The 16,730-nt window shown below is 38.2% G+C and overlaps 2 protein-coding genes and 1 pseudogene across 2 annotated transcripts; 1 reads left to right on the top strand and 2 right to left on the bottom strand.

Moving 5' to 3' along the window:
- Positions 1 to 2,387: 2,387 nt before the first annotated feature.
- Positions 2,388 to 2,906, bottom strand: LOC136265970 (cell division cycle 5-related protein-like). Its single transcript, XM_066060935.1, has 2 exons — positions 2,711 to 2,906; positions 2,388 to 2,536 (listed from the first exon to the last, which is right to left on the bottom strand). Exons 1-2 carry the CDS (start codon positions 2,904 to 2,906, stop codon positions 2,388 to 2,390), a joined length of 345 nt encoding a protein of 114 aa, XP_065917007.1.
- A 546-nt stretch (positions 2,907 to 3,452) lies between these two features.
- On the top strand, positions 3,453 to 6,075 carry LOC136265885 (pneumococcal serine-rich repeat protein-like). The gene is made up of 2 exons (XM_066060856.1): positions 3,453 to 3,534; positions 4,664 to 6,075. Exons 1-2 carry the CDS (start codon positions 3,453 to 3,455, stop codon positions 6,073 to 6,075), a joined length of 1,494 nt encoding a protein of 497 aa, XP_065916928.1.
- Positions 6,076 to 6,086: 11 nt separating this feature from the next.
- On the bottom strand, positions 6,087 to 16,582 carry LOC136265806 (hormone-sensitive lipase-like; annotated as a pseudogene).
- Between the last annotated feature and the right edge of the window lie 148 nt (positions 16,583 to 16,730).

Below are 16,730 nucleotides of genomic sequence, written 5' to 3'. Positions count from 1 at the left end.
CAGTGTGTAGCAATCGGTGTATGTGTCACTGTACATGTGCTACAATGGTATGTGTGTATAGCAACCAGTGTACAGTGTCAGCGTGTAGCAACCAGTGTATGTGTCAGTGTGTAACTACCAGTGTATGTGTCAGTGCATGTAGTAACCACTGTATATGAGTGTAGCAACCAGTGCAGTGTAGGTGAGTGTAGCAACCAGTGTATGTGTCACTGTGTAGCTACCAGTGTATGTGTATGTGTCACTGTGTAGCTACCACTGTATGTGTCACTGTGTAACTACCAGTGTATGTGTATGTGTCACTGTGTAGCTACCACTGTATGTGTCACTGTGTAACTACCAGTGTATGTGTATGTGTCACTGTGTAGCTACCGCTGTATGTGTCACTGTGTAACTACCAGTGTATGTGTATGTGTCACTGTGTAGCTACCACTGTATGTGTCACTGTGTAACTACCAGTGTATATGTCAGTGTAGCTACCACTGTACATGTATGTGTCATACTGTGTAGCAGCCAGTGTATGCATGTATGTGTCACTGTGTGTATAGCAACCAGTGTATGTGTCACTGTGTAGCTGTACTATATTTGTTACTGTGTAGTTACCATTGTAAGTGTCACTATGTAATGTACTTAGCTACTAGGGAATGTATACCACTTGCATGTCATTGTTTGTAGCTAGCTACCACCTTTGTGTCAGTGAATAATGCTCACGTGTAGCTGATAAAGACTCATTGATAGCTGGTACAATACTGTGTGCATAATACAAATTTTTGAGGGACATAATTTCACAGCTGCTTGGTTTTATGCAAAATTTAATGATTATCAGAATTGCCTGAGTGAAAAACAAGTAATCATCAAAATTAAAACCACAAACATCCATAATTAGTTTAATATTCAGAAACGACACTCCTTAAAGCTTACATAATAATACAGCATAACATGTGTGTTATTGGGCTCACATGAACACAAACTGATTATAGTATCATTCCACATTACACCGTATCTTTGTAGCCATTATGTCAATTTAGCCCACTAGTTTGTTGTAACTATTTTAATATATACATCTTTGAGGAGACTATAGTGTCATAATATCTTGGTGATTTATCACAACTTCTGTAGGCTGTTAGCAGGAGCCCAATAGCACTACTGTAAGTGACAAGGCATGCAGAAAGGAAGTAACATGCTACAAATGCAGCTGGATGTATAACTCCATCTGTGCTCAGTAAGATGCTTCATGCTGATGTTATGGCTGCTGTTGTCATTAATATCATTAAAGTGAAATGGCTGTTACCCAACATTTTCACAATTGTATGATTCATTCATGACTTGTAGTGAAACAAACTAGTTATACAAAGCAACACAACATGTAAAAATCATATCTCACAAAAGTACGTACTACAGTGATGACATACTAGAAACCTTTTCAGACACACATACACACACAAAAATAGTACTGCAATATACAGCATCCAAAAAATGTGTTGACAATCTGTGCTACCTAGGGGTGTGACAGGATTACATGACTAGCATTACATGATCACTAACCTTGTCAAAATTGTCTCATGACCTAAGATATGCATTTAAAACTTGGCACCTGTCATTGCAATGCGTGATTGGTAATATTACTATGCAAACAAAATGCATTATAATGTTACACTACAAACACACTGTTACATGTGACACTATAGATAAACAGAAAAAATAAAAAGCAAAAATTGATGCTGTATACATAGTCATGCTCTCCAAATTCTACTTGGGGAAGGAGTTGTATGCCAAATGGGACTACACCATGTCTCCCTTACAGGTACCTGAAGTTCTACCTGAATTTCACCCTATGTTTGACACATAGGAAGTTGTCATTTATGCACATATACACACACTTTCCAAACCAATTACAGTATCCAGGCATTATATACTCTTGGTATGCACTATTACAGTGACAATCAAGGTACATGCCCCTCCCCAAAGCAATAATCATAAAAGACTAAGATCCTGTGTATCTACCCTATCATGTCCCTGTATAAACAGGTGTTGTATACATATTAATTTTTACTTGTTGTAATTGACACTGCCAATCCATCTATTTTAGTCTCTCTTTTAATTGCTGTCTTAATTGCCAACACAGGTTGTTGGTTGACCATCAATACATTTAGCATATTAATAATAATAATTCAGACCTTGATACCTTACAGCTCGCAGACTCGCAGTGATTTGACTCTGAGGATTAACTGAGTAGCTAGGCAGCAGATCCTGTGTAGCCATCTTATTGTCTCCAGTGTCTTCAAATAGTAAAGTAGTCTAGACTTCTTACTAGTCATGTCCAACTTATCTGTGAGAACTATAAGATTACATAATGATGTTCCTTGTTTATTGCCACAGGCAAATCATGATCACTGTTTCTTTTGCCTCAATTCATCAACCTGTCTTTCTGATGTTCTTTCCTCTTCAGCTCTCCTTCTGATGACATCTTGTGCTGAGCATTTCAACAGTTTCATCCTCTTAAAATCAGGCTCTTCATTTTCAAAAGGTATCATAAAACCTGAAGCAAACTTCTTGGATCTCTGCATGATAATCAATTTGTTGATTCCTTCTATAGTAGCATTTCTTAGCCAGAATTCCTGCTGCTCAACATTTCTGCAAAAAAGCTAATTATAATCACACTTGTTTCTTGCTTTAGCCTGGGTGTTGGACATACAAACTTGCCTCAGCTAACATCTGATCTTCTCATCCTCATCCATATCATTGGGGTCAGGTCTGACTGTTTTCATCAATATTATTTCTCTTGGACAAAGCTTCCTTAGAACACCAGAGTCCTCTTTTTTCTGCTGCATTTTATCCAACAAGAACTCATAGCGCTCTGAACACTGGACTGGAGTTCTTCCAACAATTGGCCCAATGGTACACCACATATACGGCATCAACTTGACAAAGTGAAGCAATTTCTCTTCCTCTTCTAAACTTTTTTAATACTGGGATTGAGTCATTCATACCATTTAGTAGGGCTGGGCGGTATTGGAGTTTCGCTTCACGATATATCGTGCAGAAATATATTACGATATTACTATTTATCGCGGTTATTAAAGATGACTGCTATATTAGAGTAGCTGACTGCTTTATTAGGGTATCTCGATCCTAGCTGACTGTTCTATTAGAGTATCTCGATCTTTGTAAAAAAATTTGACTAGCTAGTACTAGGTCCTTGTTTGCAGTAGTATCACGTGATTATTTGAGGTGCATTATAACAACCTTAAGGGCTTAATAAGCTGTCACAAACACTAAAAATCGTAATAATATCGATATCGTGATATTATCGTTTCACCGAAATCTACGCGATACAGATATCGTTTCATTGCAATACCGCGGTATTACTATAATACCGAGAAACCGCCCAGCCCTACCATTTAGTTCTTGACTGTTTTGCCACAATTCTAGATCAGTGGTTCAAAGTGTACCATATGACTGCAAACTTCACAATCTCACCATCCATGTTTGTCCAAATTCCTCCTTTAATGAAAGATGTTGCTACACCAGATCCAGGTGCTACAAATGCTTTCCTCTCAATGTTATAATTATGTCAACTGAACATCAATACTGTACCCTAATAGGACAGTCACTGCATATGTGACCGGATTTGCGAAAAGGTACCTTTTCCACACATTTTACATACCAGCAAACAAAATCATGTAACATTTGACTCCATAATTATACTGATTAACTTGCACTTAGTACCAAAATGTAGCCAGATACTGTAGCTACACACATGGAAAAGTTCAGGGAATTATATGCAATGATCAAAACGTTATGAAGCTTCAAAGTTCAAAAAATGGGTCAAATTTTGTGTGTGAAAAAGGTACCTTTTCGCAAATCCAGTCACATATAATGTTGGAACCTGTCACCAACTTTATTGTATATTAAGGCCAAGAAATAGCTGGAAAGTGACTGGCTTAGACAGGTTCCACAGCATGGTGCTAAAAATTGGAAGTTTTCATGTTGTGTATATACTATTATTGTCCTTTAGGTTGACATAAACTGCTGTGAAATCACCACTGCAACTGATCAATGCAAACCAAATTTATACATACAATGTCTGATGCTTGTGCCCTGCAGAACCCCTGCTCCATACACATACTTACCACTGTAGTGTGATCCCATTGGACCTCACTGGATATCACATATATCTCAAATGAGCTACATCAAATATATCTTGGACATCAGCAAAAAGATTCTTATTAAGTTTGCAATATAAACACTGCCTAGCTAAATTAGACTTTGCTTATAAAATAAAACTCACTGTACAACATAGTGATTTGATTTATTGTTTTAAACTCCACAGTCAGCTAGAGCCATTCTTCCTTGCAGGAGTGACAACATACAGTAACACTAAAGTACACAGTACAAAAATTAGCTAAATACACAATATAAAAATAGTGGTTATGCCCTTATAATATACTTAAGACATGTAGTGAGATCACTCTATTAGAGCAAAATCATTACATAGACTGTAAACTGCTCCATCGTATATTTAAAACAGACATTCGAATTAAAAAGATAATTAAATTCATCACGTAAGCACATTTGAAAAATATCACACACAGTTTAAAATATTTAACTTCTGAGTAATATCTCATACTAGCACAGAAAATAGGCCTGCATGTTTATACTACAGTTGATTTGAATTGTTTAACAGTAGTAGATTTAGTATTAGGATCACTAGTAGCTTTGGTAGAGACATCAGTAGGTTCGTTGGTAGAGACATCAGTAGGTTTGTTGGTAGAGACATCAATAGGTTCGTTGGTAGAGACATCAGTAGGTTCGTTGGTAGAGACATCAGCAGGTTCTTTAGTAGAGACATCAGTAGGTTTGTTGGTAGAGACACCAGCAGGTTCTTTGGTAGAGACATCAGTAGGTTCGTTGGTAGAGATACCAGCAGGTTCTTTGGTAGGGACATCAGTAGGTTTGTTGGTAGAGACATCAGTAGGTTCGTTGGTAGAGACATCAGCAGGTTTGTTGGTAGAGACATCTGTAGGTTTGTTGGTAGAGACATCAGTAGTTTCGTTGGTAGAGACATCAGTAGGTTCGTTGGTAGAGACATCAGCAGGTTCGTTGGTAGAGACATCAGTAGGTTCGTTAGTAGAGACATCAGCAGGTTCTTTAGTAGAGACATCAGTAGGTTTGTTGGTAGAGATACCAGCAGGTTCTTTGGTAGAGAAATCAGTAGGTTTGTTGGTAGAGACACCAGCAGGTTCTTTGGTAGAGACATCAGTAGGTTCGTTGGTAGAGACATCAGTAGGTTCGTTGGTAGAGACATCAGCAGGTTCGTTGGTAGAGACATCAGCAGGTTCGTTGGTAGAGACATCAGCAGGTTCGTTGGTAGAGACATCAGCAGGTTCGTTGGTAGAGACATCAGTAGGTTCGTTGGTAGAGACATCAGTAGGTTCGTTGGTAGAGACATCAGTAGGTTCGTTGGTAGAGACATCAGGAGGTTCGTTGGTAGAGACATCAGCATGTTCGTTGGTAGAGACATCAGCAGGTTCGTTGGTAGAGATATCAGTAGGTTTGTTGGTAGAGACATCAGCAGGTTCTTTAGTAGAGACATCAGTAGGTTTATTGGTAAAGACACCAGCAGGTTCTTTGGTAGAGACATCAGTAGGTTTGTTGGTAGAGACATCAGTAGGTTCATTGGTAGAGACATCAGTAGGTTCATTGGTAGAGACATCAGCAGGTTCGTTGGTAGAGACATCAGCAGGTTCATTGGTAGAGACATCAGTAGGTTTGTTGGTAGAGACATCAGTAGGTTCGTTGGTAGAGATATCAGCAGGTTCGTTGGTAGAGACATCAGTAGGTTCGTTGGCAGAGACAACAGCAGGTTTGTTGGTATTGACATCAGCAGGTTTGTTGGTAGAGACATCGGTAGGTTTGTTGGTAGAGACATCAGTAGGTTCGTTGGTAGAGACATCAGCAGGTTCATTGGTAGAGACATCAGTAGATTCGTTGGTAGAGTCGTCAGCAGGTTCACTGGTACCATTACAAGATGGTGGTATTTCTAGTCCATGTTTAATTCTTGACAATACTGTGTGAATGGTATCCTTTGTGTCAGGGTGTCTGACCAAACACATAAAGCCATGGGGGTAGGTATGGTACTGCATCCAGTGTAACCAGTTTACCCAGTTTAACCAGTCGCTTGGCAATTTCAATACCATCGTCCATCAGAGGATCAAGTCCAGCAATCTGTGAAGGGAAGATTATTAAACAGAGTTTATGTAAATGTACAAACTTTTAGTTAACCGACTGCTTTATTAAAGTATTTCAACTGTGTGTTCAAATAGAGTAATTTGTAAGGTTTTTAGATAAAAGCGTAAGCATTTTTTCTTCAGTAAGGGAACTAAGACACCAATATGAGAGACCAGGCAATTATTTTCCTTATGGTCTGGATGTGACCCCACTCCTGGCTTATAATTTGAATGACATTTTTATACCAGTGCATACATAAGCCACAACATGTACAAAAATATAGTCATAACACTGACCATACACACGTACACACTACATCCTTACTATTACACATAATATACGTACAGTATATTGTATCTTTGAAGGTGTGCTAGACAAGTACATTACTTACCACAACACTGACTGGAGGTAGTTCACGTAGGATATCATCAGGTGCTAACAGTGGAGACACCAACATGTCACAAGAGGTTGGGTGATCATCAAAAGTGTTCATTACCTGCCAACATGGACCACAATCAATGTACTAGGGATGCCACGACATAGAAATTTTTATGTCACATGTCATAGAGGTTTATGTCACGACATGTCATATGTCACGACATAATTAACGTTTCACAACTGAAACTGTTACTTATGAAACTGTATAGCTATTTTGATTTAAACATGCAAAAATATCAACTTAAACATCAGTAATATTAATTATGACATCAACAACCAACATTGCTCATACTTATTTGTCAATTTTTCTTATATTTATTGTATCAAATTTGATCAAAATGAATGGAAAAGTATGCATTATTAGGAGATATTTATGTCATGACATAAAGAAGCCTATGTCATATCATATCATGAAGCTTTATGTCATGACATGTTGTATGTCACGACTATCGTGGCATCCCTACAATGTACACTACGCAGTATATGCTTCAAGTGTTAAGCATGGAATAAAGGCAAGACATTCAATTAGATATAACATCAAGAGGATAGAATCAATGGTTAATGCTGACATGTTTGGTTTGTGGTTTACACACTGTTGGTTGGTTGCTAGGTGAACATACATTCTTTACTAAATATAGTGACCATACATGGTACTAATATAACTACAAAAAAAACAGGTACAAGCCCACAGTAAAACTACAGTGAAAACTGTCTAAAGACTAGTAAAGAGGTCACCTTTGGGCCAGTCATAACAGACCTGTATAGGGAGGTGGTTGCCTAACTCAGCATCATCCATAATACATAGGTTCCAGGAACTTCTATATATTATTATACCAAAGTGTAGTTACACATTCACTTAGCAGTACACCACTTACGTAACACACATGAGCAAAGCAGGAAGGATGACCAACAAGAGCCAGATAGAGCTGACTAGGCTGATTTGCTACAAAGTCTGTGAAGCAAAAGCAGTAAACTCACCCTTTAACCTTTGCACCATAAAACCAGTGAGCTAGTAATTGCACAATCATTAGTCTGCAGATCGCTTGGTGACTTAATCAAATGGGGAGCTTTAAATTAATTTTAATTAATATAACACACAAAGTTACGCGTTCCTCCATACTTGAAAATTAATTTGGTCCTCGAAGGGTTATCCCTTCGAGGACCAAATTAATTTTCAAGTATGGAGGAATGCGTAACTTTGTGTTATAAGGAAGGCAGTGGTCTTCTGTTAAATGAAGACGGATTATTGTTTGGCATTGACTAAATGGTAATTTCATACACAACAATAATATCATAACAGTTTCATTCTACACAAAACAGTACTTGTGATATGAACCGATGAACGGGCGATGTCATCTCCACTGAACATCCGCTTCAGTATTTCTTTATCGCAAATTCATGAGGTAGTCCGTGATATTTTGTATACAAATCAAATCACCATCACATGTTGAGTCCGATGGCGTTTAGTTTGATGTGCTAGGACAAAGTACTATCGAGATATGGTCGATCAAAGTAGCAGGTGTAGAGTAATGGCAGATGATAATGGAAGAGCTACCTTTTCTTGGCAGCTTAGCTGCAGAGATTCTCTTCAAACAAAGCGATACTTGGTGTGATTTTGTCAGGAATTTCATGGTGAGTATCGTGGTGTTAGTGAATTCTTTCTATTGTGTACTGATACGTAAGTAGCTATAACAGCTTAAGGTTACGGAATAGTTTTAAATGCGTGGGCGGAACAAATTACAAACCTGCTTTAAACCAAGCAGGGATAAATAATTTCAACAACTGTGTTGTGTTAGCAATACAACTAATTGTGCTTGTTTGTTTTTACTACAGAACAACGACTGTTCTTGGGTGTGTGGTCTACAATAGAGCGATGTTTTATAAAAATGCACCGCCAAAAACCAGACTAACAGATTACTGAATCCTTATAATTTCAACACAAGTGGCTAAACAACTAAAATATCTAGGTCCTGTGGAAGCGATTTTTTAAGTTACTGGTAGTATAGACGTTTTATTGAACTTTTAGTAGTTTTTTCGGGTGAAACAAGCTCTTTGAAGGCTTGTATCCGAGTCACTGGGGAGAAACATGCCAAAAACGCTTCCACAGGACCTAACAAATTTAATATACAGTATCACTATGCCCCAGAAAAGCCAATAGAGCCTACAGCTTTTGCTGTATTTGGCGGCGGAAAACATGGTAGTGACAGCTGGAGCTGAGCGTAAGGGCTGGCTTACTTGTGTTACTACAACAAATTGTAGTGTTCCACCTGCCTCAAACTACACTGTAGCTACATAAAAACATTAAATATGAAGGGCTTCACCTTCATTTAAAACTTTTCACACTGCTAGACTGGTTTTATGGGCTTCTCAAAAAGTATCGATAGGCATTCAAACTTTTGAATGATTGCCCGTGACTATACCATAACCTTAAATCATCCCATGTACTTGCATCCAATATATTGGATTTTGGTCTTCGAAGGGTTAATTGCGTGGTGAAAAGCCGTGTTACCAACAAACTAGCTGTTAGTTTATCTAATAGAAAACAACTATGAGTAATAAAGCATTTGTTGTGCGACAAAGAAGCATGAATTAGTACAGCTAGTTTACTCACCATCATGGTTTTCTATGGCCGCTTTGTGAGTGGCCCTTTGTATAGCAAAGTTTTTATTGAGACTGCAAAAGTTGGATGTTATACATGTTATCGAGGTGACCACTTAATGCTATTTCTTTACAAACTGATTGGGATCAGTTACCTGTCTTAGCACAGCTGTTATGCTGAGGTGACCAGCCAACTCAGGTGACTTTGAAGTGACTGATATAACAAGTCCACTACAAAATGTCAATGCTACTGTTACGGTCATTGGTAGCTATATATGGTACTGTTCAATGCAACGTCGTCTCGCAAGAGTGTAAATGATTTAAAAACTTGCTAATCAAAGGGCATGGCACCCATTTCACTTGCGAGTCAGTATTCACCCCAAACGAAATGGGATGACTTGCAAGCAAAATATGTGCCACGGCCTTTACTCAGTGAGTTTTTTTTAATCATTTGCACTCCTGTGAGACGACATTGCATTTGAGCACTACCGCATATACAGGTACAAAATCAACAGCATTACTGCATGCATAACAATGATGGGAAATGCTTTACAAATGTTACGATGATAGTACTGGACAGGACATTAATATGGTCATCTCACCTGTGAAATCAATCCCTCAACCTTGTCACAATTATGTTCTCCACTACTAGTAATACCACTGGTGACATTGCTGGCACCAGCAGAAGTATCTCTAGTAGATGGTGGGCTCAAAGATGAATCGATGTCACTGTGGAACTTTGGTTGGCCACTACTGGCTGACATGGTGTGTCTCCTCCTGCTACACTCACTGAATGGCACTTTACCCCTAGCAAGCTTTATGTCATTCCTAACAGTTTTCCACTTTTCAAAATCTTTCTTGCACGGGACATTGTCAGTGTAAGCATTTAGACAACTGATCAACACTCCAATGGGCAGTACAGGGTCCATCACACTTAGTAATCTTGATGAAGAGATTTCAGTCTTCACCAATGTGGTAGGATAAATGGGTACAAGCAGGTCAGGTAGTCGAATACCTAACTCCATTAGTTTCAGTGTCATCGTGAGGAGCATGTTTCCACCAGCAGAGTCTCCAGTGACCACAATACGTTCCCCAGTTGTACCAAGTTGCTCAAAGTGATGTAGTTCCCAAGCGTAGGCGTAAACACAGTCATCTACACCTTGAGGGAAGGGTGCTTCAGGAGCCAGAGAATAATCAATTGAAAGGATTGGAATATCCAAATCTCTTGCCCAAGAATGGAGATAGAACTACAATAAGGAAAATGTTTCTTGTAATTGTTAGCTTACAATATACTACAGCTTAATATTTCCTTCTACACACTGTACACACAACGTACCTCGTGAGACAATGATGACTGTGCTACAAATCCACCTCCATGTAGGTGGATCAACAGCCCTCTAGCAGCTGGTTTGATCAACTTCTTTGAAACATGTTTCTGTACATGAATAATTGATAAAACACTTAGGTTGGCTAAATGAACACAACATGGGTACATAGCATGGTCTAGACAAAGCATAAACTCTGTATACACTTCACATCACAACATAAGCACACATACCGTAAACCGGGTTATTTTCGTGGATGAAAATATTCACGAGTTAAATTTTCATGTAAATAAACAAAATTTTCATAGGTGCCTGGACCCACGAAAATATTTTTACATGAAAATTTTGTCATGCTGAAAATATAACAATTGTGTATTGCTGATTGATAGACTGTTCACTATTTTACCGTTCTTTATTTACAGGCACAGCAAGGAACAACACCTACAGCAGTGAGCAAGCCCACGCAATGCTAACAAGTTGATCATGTGATTGGTCATGTACAACTGTATGCCCAAAGCCTACGTTTGAGATCAACTGTTGTGTACGTGGATATCATGTATATCATCGACTATGGACTACTACAGTTGGTGAAAATCTTACCTGCACAAGAGAACCTACAAATGAGAGTGATGGATATGCAGTAGCTAGACATTATAGCTAAAACATTTAAGTATTGAACAAGTTCCTCGAAAATGTCTCATGTTTGTTCGCTGTTTCTTCGAAGAGGAAGTAGTATTACTTGTTTAATAACTGGAACACTAGTGGACTTATCACAGGGTGGGATGGTTACTAACGTGCCGGTCAAAAATAACACATGCAAAAAAATTTGATGTTTGTTTATATTCATGTGTTAAATTTTCGTGGATGTAGCTAACCTTGAAAATTTATTACCATTGAGAATAACCCAATTTACAGTACAAATAAGCATACAGTACATGCTTGTGTATATTATGCATGTGATAGGTACTAATATCTGTGCAGGTAAATAATCCATTTATTATGCACATATCATGGCCACATTGTACCAGAAGACTATCAAACAGTACGGTAGTACCGTTTAAGTAGGGATTGCCTTGAAAATGTTGCCCGTTGCCCAAAATTCCACCTTTAAAAATCATCCTAGAGACATTTTACGTGACGAAAATCACCTTTACGGAATAGTACTACTCCATATAATATATAAAACAGCACTAAATATAACAAAACACTTACAGGTGGCCGGATATAGAATTTTTAAAAATCACCAAACCTCAAATTTTAGTCTCACTGCCTTACTAACTGACCACAGTCACAAGGCTAGAGGCCAAATGAAGCAGTGCATGGCCACCATTTTATGCCACAATAACAAACTCATCAGTGGGATGTGCCTTTTGGGGTTCCAACGAGTGTAGGCCCTCTGTACTTTCTCTTTTCTTTTATCTTCAATCAGGCTGCTTGTCTTCTGCATCCAACGAAACTATATCAAGGTGTTAATTTATATCAAGACTTTCTTTCAGCAATATACATAGATACCACAGAATTATTTCAGAGCTGGGATTTCAGAAGCGCTTCACTCCTGGTGCTACTATAAGACTAGATATCTGCATTGGGATCATTTTCGCGATAGATTCGCCACCACACCCATCAATTACAGATCTAGGTGGAATAATATTGATAGAGTATGGAGACCATGCCTCTTAACAATCTAGCTGTTTACTTAACAGTAAACAAAATGACCTCACCTCTTATTGGTCTAGCTAGCTGCACACCTCTTGGCTGACTTGAGATACTCTAATACAACAGTCACGTATGATATTCTAATAGAACAGTCACAAGTTCATTGTAGCTAGTTATGCTACACAACAAAAAACTAAACAAACTAGTAGTTTAAAAATTGTAAATTTAAAAATGAAGTAGGGATCCAGCTATGCAACAAAAAGTAGTGAAACAAGAGAAGAATGATGATATTACAGCATAGCTCAGTGGGAAAGTCCATACTTTGGCACATTAGCTTAATTATTTTGCTCAATGTCAAAGTAGGGACTTTCCCACTGAGCTATGCTGTAATACTATCATTCATCTCTTGTTTCACTACTTTTTATTGCATATAGCCAGATCTCTACAATTTTAAATTTACATTTAAAAAAAAATACTAGTATTAATGTATGAAATGCACTTGTGACTATATAGTACACAGATGTACAGCATGTCTATTACACACAAGCAAAGCCTAAGAAAGTCACACCTATCTAGTAAAATGTCGCTGACAAATCCTCCAAAGGGAGGAACAGGACTAGTACGGCTGTCTCGTACAGGTGAAGGTGTGTGCACCTCTGGGAAGGGAGCAACCTTTTTATTATTTATGTGAGACATGGACAGTTGCTCAATTTATTCCATATTCCCATTAATACAACTGGGTAGAGCAATGTAAGTAAAAGCAATGCAAGTGAAATATCTTGTTTAAAATACAACAGTGGCAACAGAGCATCACTGAGCATAGAACTTTGTTTATCAGCTACACACCCTTACCACTTAGCTGAGCTGCCTCACACACACACATGCACACGTGTGCGTGTGTCTACAATACAATCACCTCACTAACTTTATGGCCTATTCTCACGGTGTGGGAGAGGTAGAGACAGTGTATAGAGTGTACTCCATGATGGCCACTAGAGGGAGGCTTCAATGTGAAGTTCGATGAACAATGTGTAGGAGCTTCAACATTAATATCATCAGCTGGTATCACTATTTCATCCCTCATTGCTGTTGCTGGTGAAACTATATTGACAAGACTCTGAAATGAAAATGACAATCCAATAACAACATGTGGTACCACAATAGTAACTATTGTACATCACTGCATAACACAACTGCTAAAGGTTAAACAGTGTTAAGTTGTTAAACCATTTGTTTATGGGACACAGGTTGAGTAAACAACTACACAATACAGTTAACATGATCACTATGCATACATAGTGGTATTCATTATAAAGTACAAGTTCTATAAACAACCAACAGCTGGTGACATATGTAGCAGCCAGAGACTATTCTAGATCATATGTACTAGCAGGGTAGCAGTGGCAGTTGAGGAGCAGCAGTATCACTGGTTTGTGTGCAGTGCAGAAAAAAAATCTCCCCTCCCCCTAAAAGGTCCCTTCCATTTTTCCTTTCTACTAACTCATAGTACCAAACCATGATTGGTTACCATCAGTGTTGGGCAAGTTACTTTGTAAAAGTAACTAGTTACATATTACATATTACTTGCAACAGAACTATTTAGTTACAGTTACATATTACCCATAAAATAAAGTAACTGTAATAATATTACATATTATATTACTTTGTGTCCACAGCCTTAAGCTGTCACATGTGAAACTACCACCTTATCACGTGACATGATTGCATTGTTGGACAATGTACAAATCTTGGTTATAAGTAAGAAGCTAGTGAATAAGCTTCATTCAATAGGCCTCGTTACTCCATTGTGGTTAGGCGTTACTCAGAGGATTACTAACGAGATTAATAACTTCGTTACTTTTAGTTATAATATTACGTCATATTAGACTCGTTACAGTAATTATATTACTTAGGTAACGCGTTACGTTTGTAAGTAAAGTATCTTGCGTTATATTACCTGTTTTCATAGCGTATTTCGTTATATTACTTTGTTACCACAAAAGTAATAATATTACGTAACGCATTACTTATGTAACGCGTTACTCCCAACACTGGTTACCATGACATGTTGTTGTGCTGCAGCATGAATCAGGTACACCCAAAGGACCTTACTAGTTATGTGAGACATGGACAGTTGCTCAATTTATACCAGATTCCCATTACCAGGTAGACTACAGCAACGCAAGTAAAATTTCTTGTTTAGAAGCATTTGCTGGTTTGTTTAACTATGAATTGCAATTATTTCACTATATTTTAGGATACAGTATAGCAGGTTTTTATAGCGAGGAATTCATTTTAGTGTTTGGGATCATTCACTAAAATTTAATTTGCAAGTATTTTGGTACCGTGATAATAACATCATCACATGATTTAGTCTAAGGTCATAGCTTAATTACTAAGCACTCTGGAAAGATACGTTTTTGCCCAGTTAAAGCCAGGGATAAAGTTGAACTGAAAACTGAAGTGGTTATGTGCTCAAGATAAACACTCTAGAAAGACGATTGAAAGTACTTGAAGTACACTTATGCTGCATGAGAAATACAGCACTTGGGATAGTCTCGAGACACTTTTATTGAGTTGAAATATTACCTTATTATGCTATGGTGTCTGGGATTTTAGGTATGTAGAAGAAAAATCTATGCATTATTTATGTCTAGCACTGTGTGTGTGTGCGTGTGCATGTGTGTGTGTGTGTGTGTGTGTGTGTGTGTGTTAAGAAAAATAATATAGTACTAAAAAAAAAATTACATAACTAAATTACCAGACTCCACAATAAGAAATGCCACCTCAATAAATGTCATACAATTTTTTAAAACTGCAGCCATTACTAAACACACACACACACACACACACACACACACACACACACACACACACACACAATCTTGTTACTCTTATTGTATGGTGCTCGTTGATGGACCAGAATGCCTTAGTGAACTGCACATCACAGTCTTGTGTAAGATCAGCAAACTTCACCCCCCCTCCTGTTAGGGAACATCAAATAGTCAGTACCATTAAGGGCACTGGACACCATCTTCAATATCACTCCAGTCTTGTGGGATAGCTCATACCAACTATCATAAGATGCCATCCCTACTGCTAGTGCCTGTAGTACTGGCCTCAGGTATGATGAGGTGTACTAGAAGGAAATGGAACTGTGTGTAAATATTTGTATTATTTATTGTTAGTGTTCCACCGACAATCGGATCAGTATCATATCGGAGTCGATATTGGGCTTTTGGTATCGATCGGTATTGGTTATTTAGGATTCCGATACTGATTAATAGCCACTTGCGCCAATCGTCACAATCATAAGTTATCATCATAAATGCTATGCTAACAAAACATGTGGTATAACAAGTTGGAAATAGTGTTGAGCATTATTCTAGCATAAAAGGTGTAGGAATTGCTTTGTTAAACATTGAGCAACTGCTACTTACTATGTTCGCATGAAAAAGATCGAAATACTCTAATAGAACAGTCACTGCACAATAACATATTCTAATAGAGCAGTCATGCATAGCTAACTTGAGAGGTATGTAAATTGTATGACAATTATCGGTATCGGTGAAAATTTATTGCTAGGTATCAGTATCAGAACAGTAGGTATTTTTCTGTATCGGTGGAACCCTATTTATTGTATGTAAACAATAAAATCATTTAATGAAGTCATAACCTTTTATGGTTCAAAGTCCACTACACAGACTTCTCTCAGTCTGTGGCACACATCAAGCACATAGGCATAAATCACACTACAATTCACATATCAGCATTACAACCCTCACCTGAAATCCTAGACAACGACCATAGAAACAGTCACATTCAACATCATCAGATATTGCCAGCCTTTTCAACACTGTGGCAATTTCACCATCACTGAAGACTGTCCCTTCATTGCCCCGCTCTTTGGCGGCTAACTATTCTGCATACTGCAACATCAACTTCACTCCATTCAAAACTAGTACATTGGCTCGCAAGTTATCCACAAAAAAAAAACCATCCTCCATGCCTCTTGTCCCACTGTCTCGCTTCATACAGGAGATTGCTTAGGGCGCTGTGGTATACGTACAGCAAACTGCGAAAGTCGTTTCCCTTCACACGTTCTCCATCGGGGTAGACCAAGTCAAAGACCTCCACGGGGCCGTGGCTTGTTCCAGAATTTTCTTGCCGCGTTTAAACACTAGCTGTCATGAATTTAGGGTCAATATCTCCGTGTCTATCGCTGTAGTACTGTATCCACCTATCAAGAAGTGATTCCAAGGTCTGGTAAGTAGTGACGAAGTCAAAATCATACAGTTTCGCAGTTGATGTTGCCATTTTTCCAAGATCACACGCATCAAACCTCAAAATAGCACGAACAGGAAATTACGTAAGGGAATTGTCCCAGGGGAGAACCCTATGCTGACAAGGCAAATAATCCGCCGGTTATAAGCTTTCCTATGGACGAATTTCGACGAATTTAAGGTAATTGATCGACTTATTACA

The sequence above is a fragment of the Dysidea avara genome, chromosome 1, assembly GCF_963678975.1.
Source record: "Dysidea avara chromosome 1, odDysAvar1.4, whole genome shotgun sequence".
Lineage (NCBI taxonomy): Eukaryota > Metazoa > Porifera > Demospongiae > Dictyoceratida > Dysideidae > Dysidea > Dysidea avara.
Note: the sequence above shows the minus strand (reverse complement) of the source record. Positions and strands in the feature narration are given on the sequence as shown.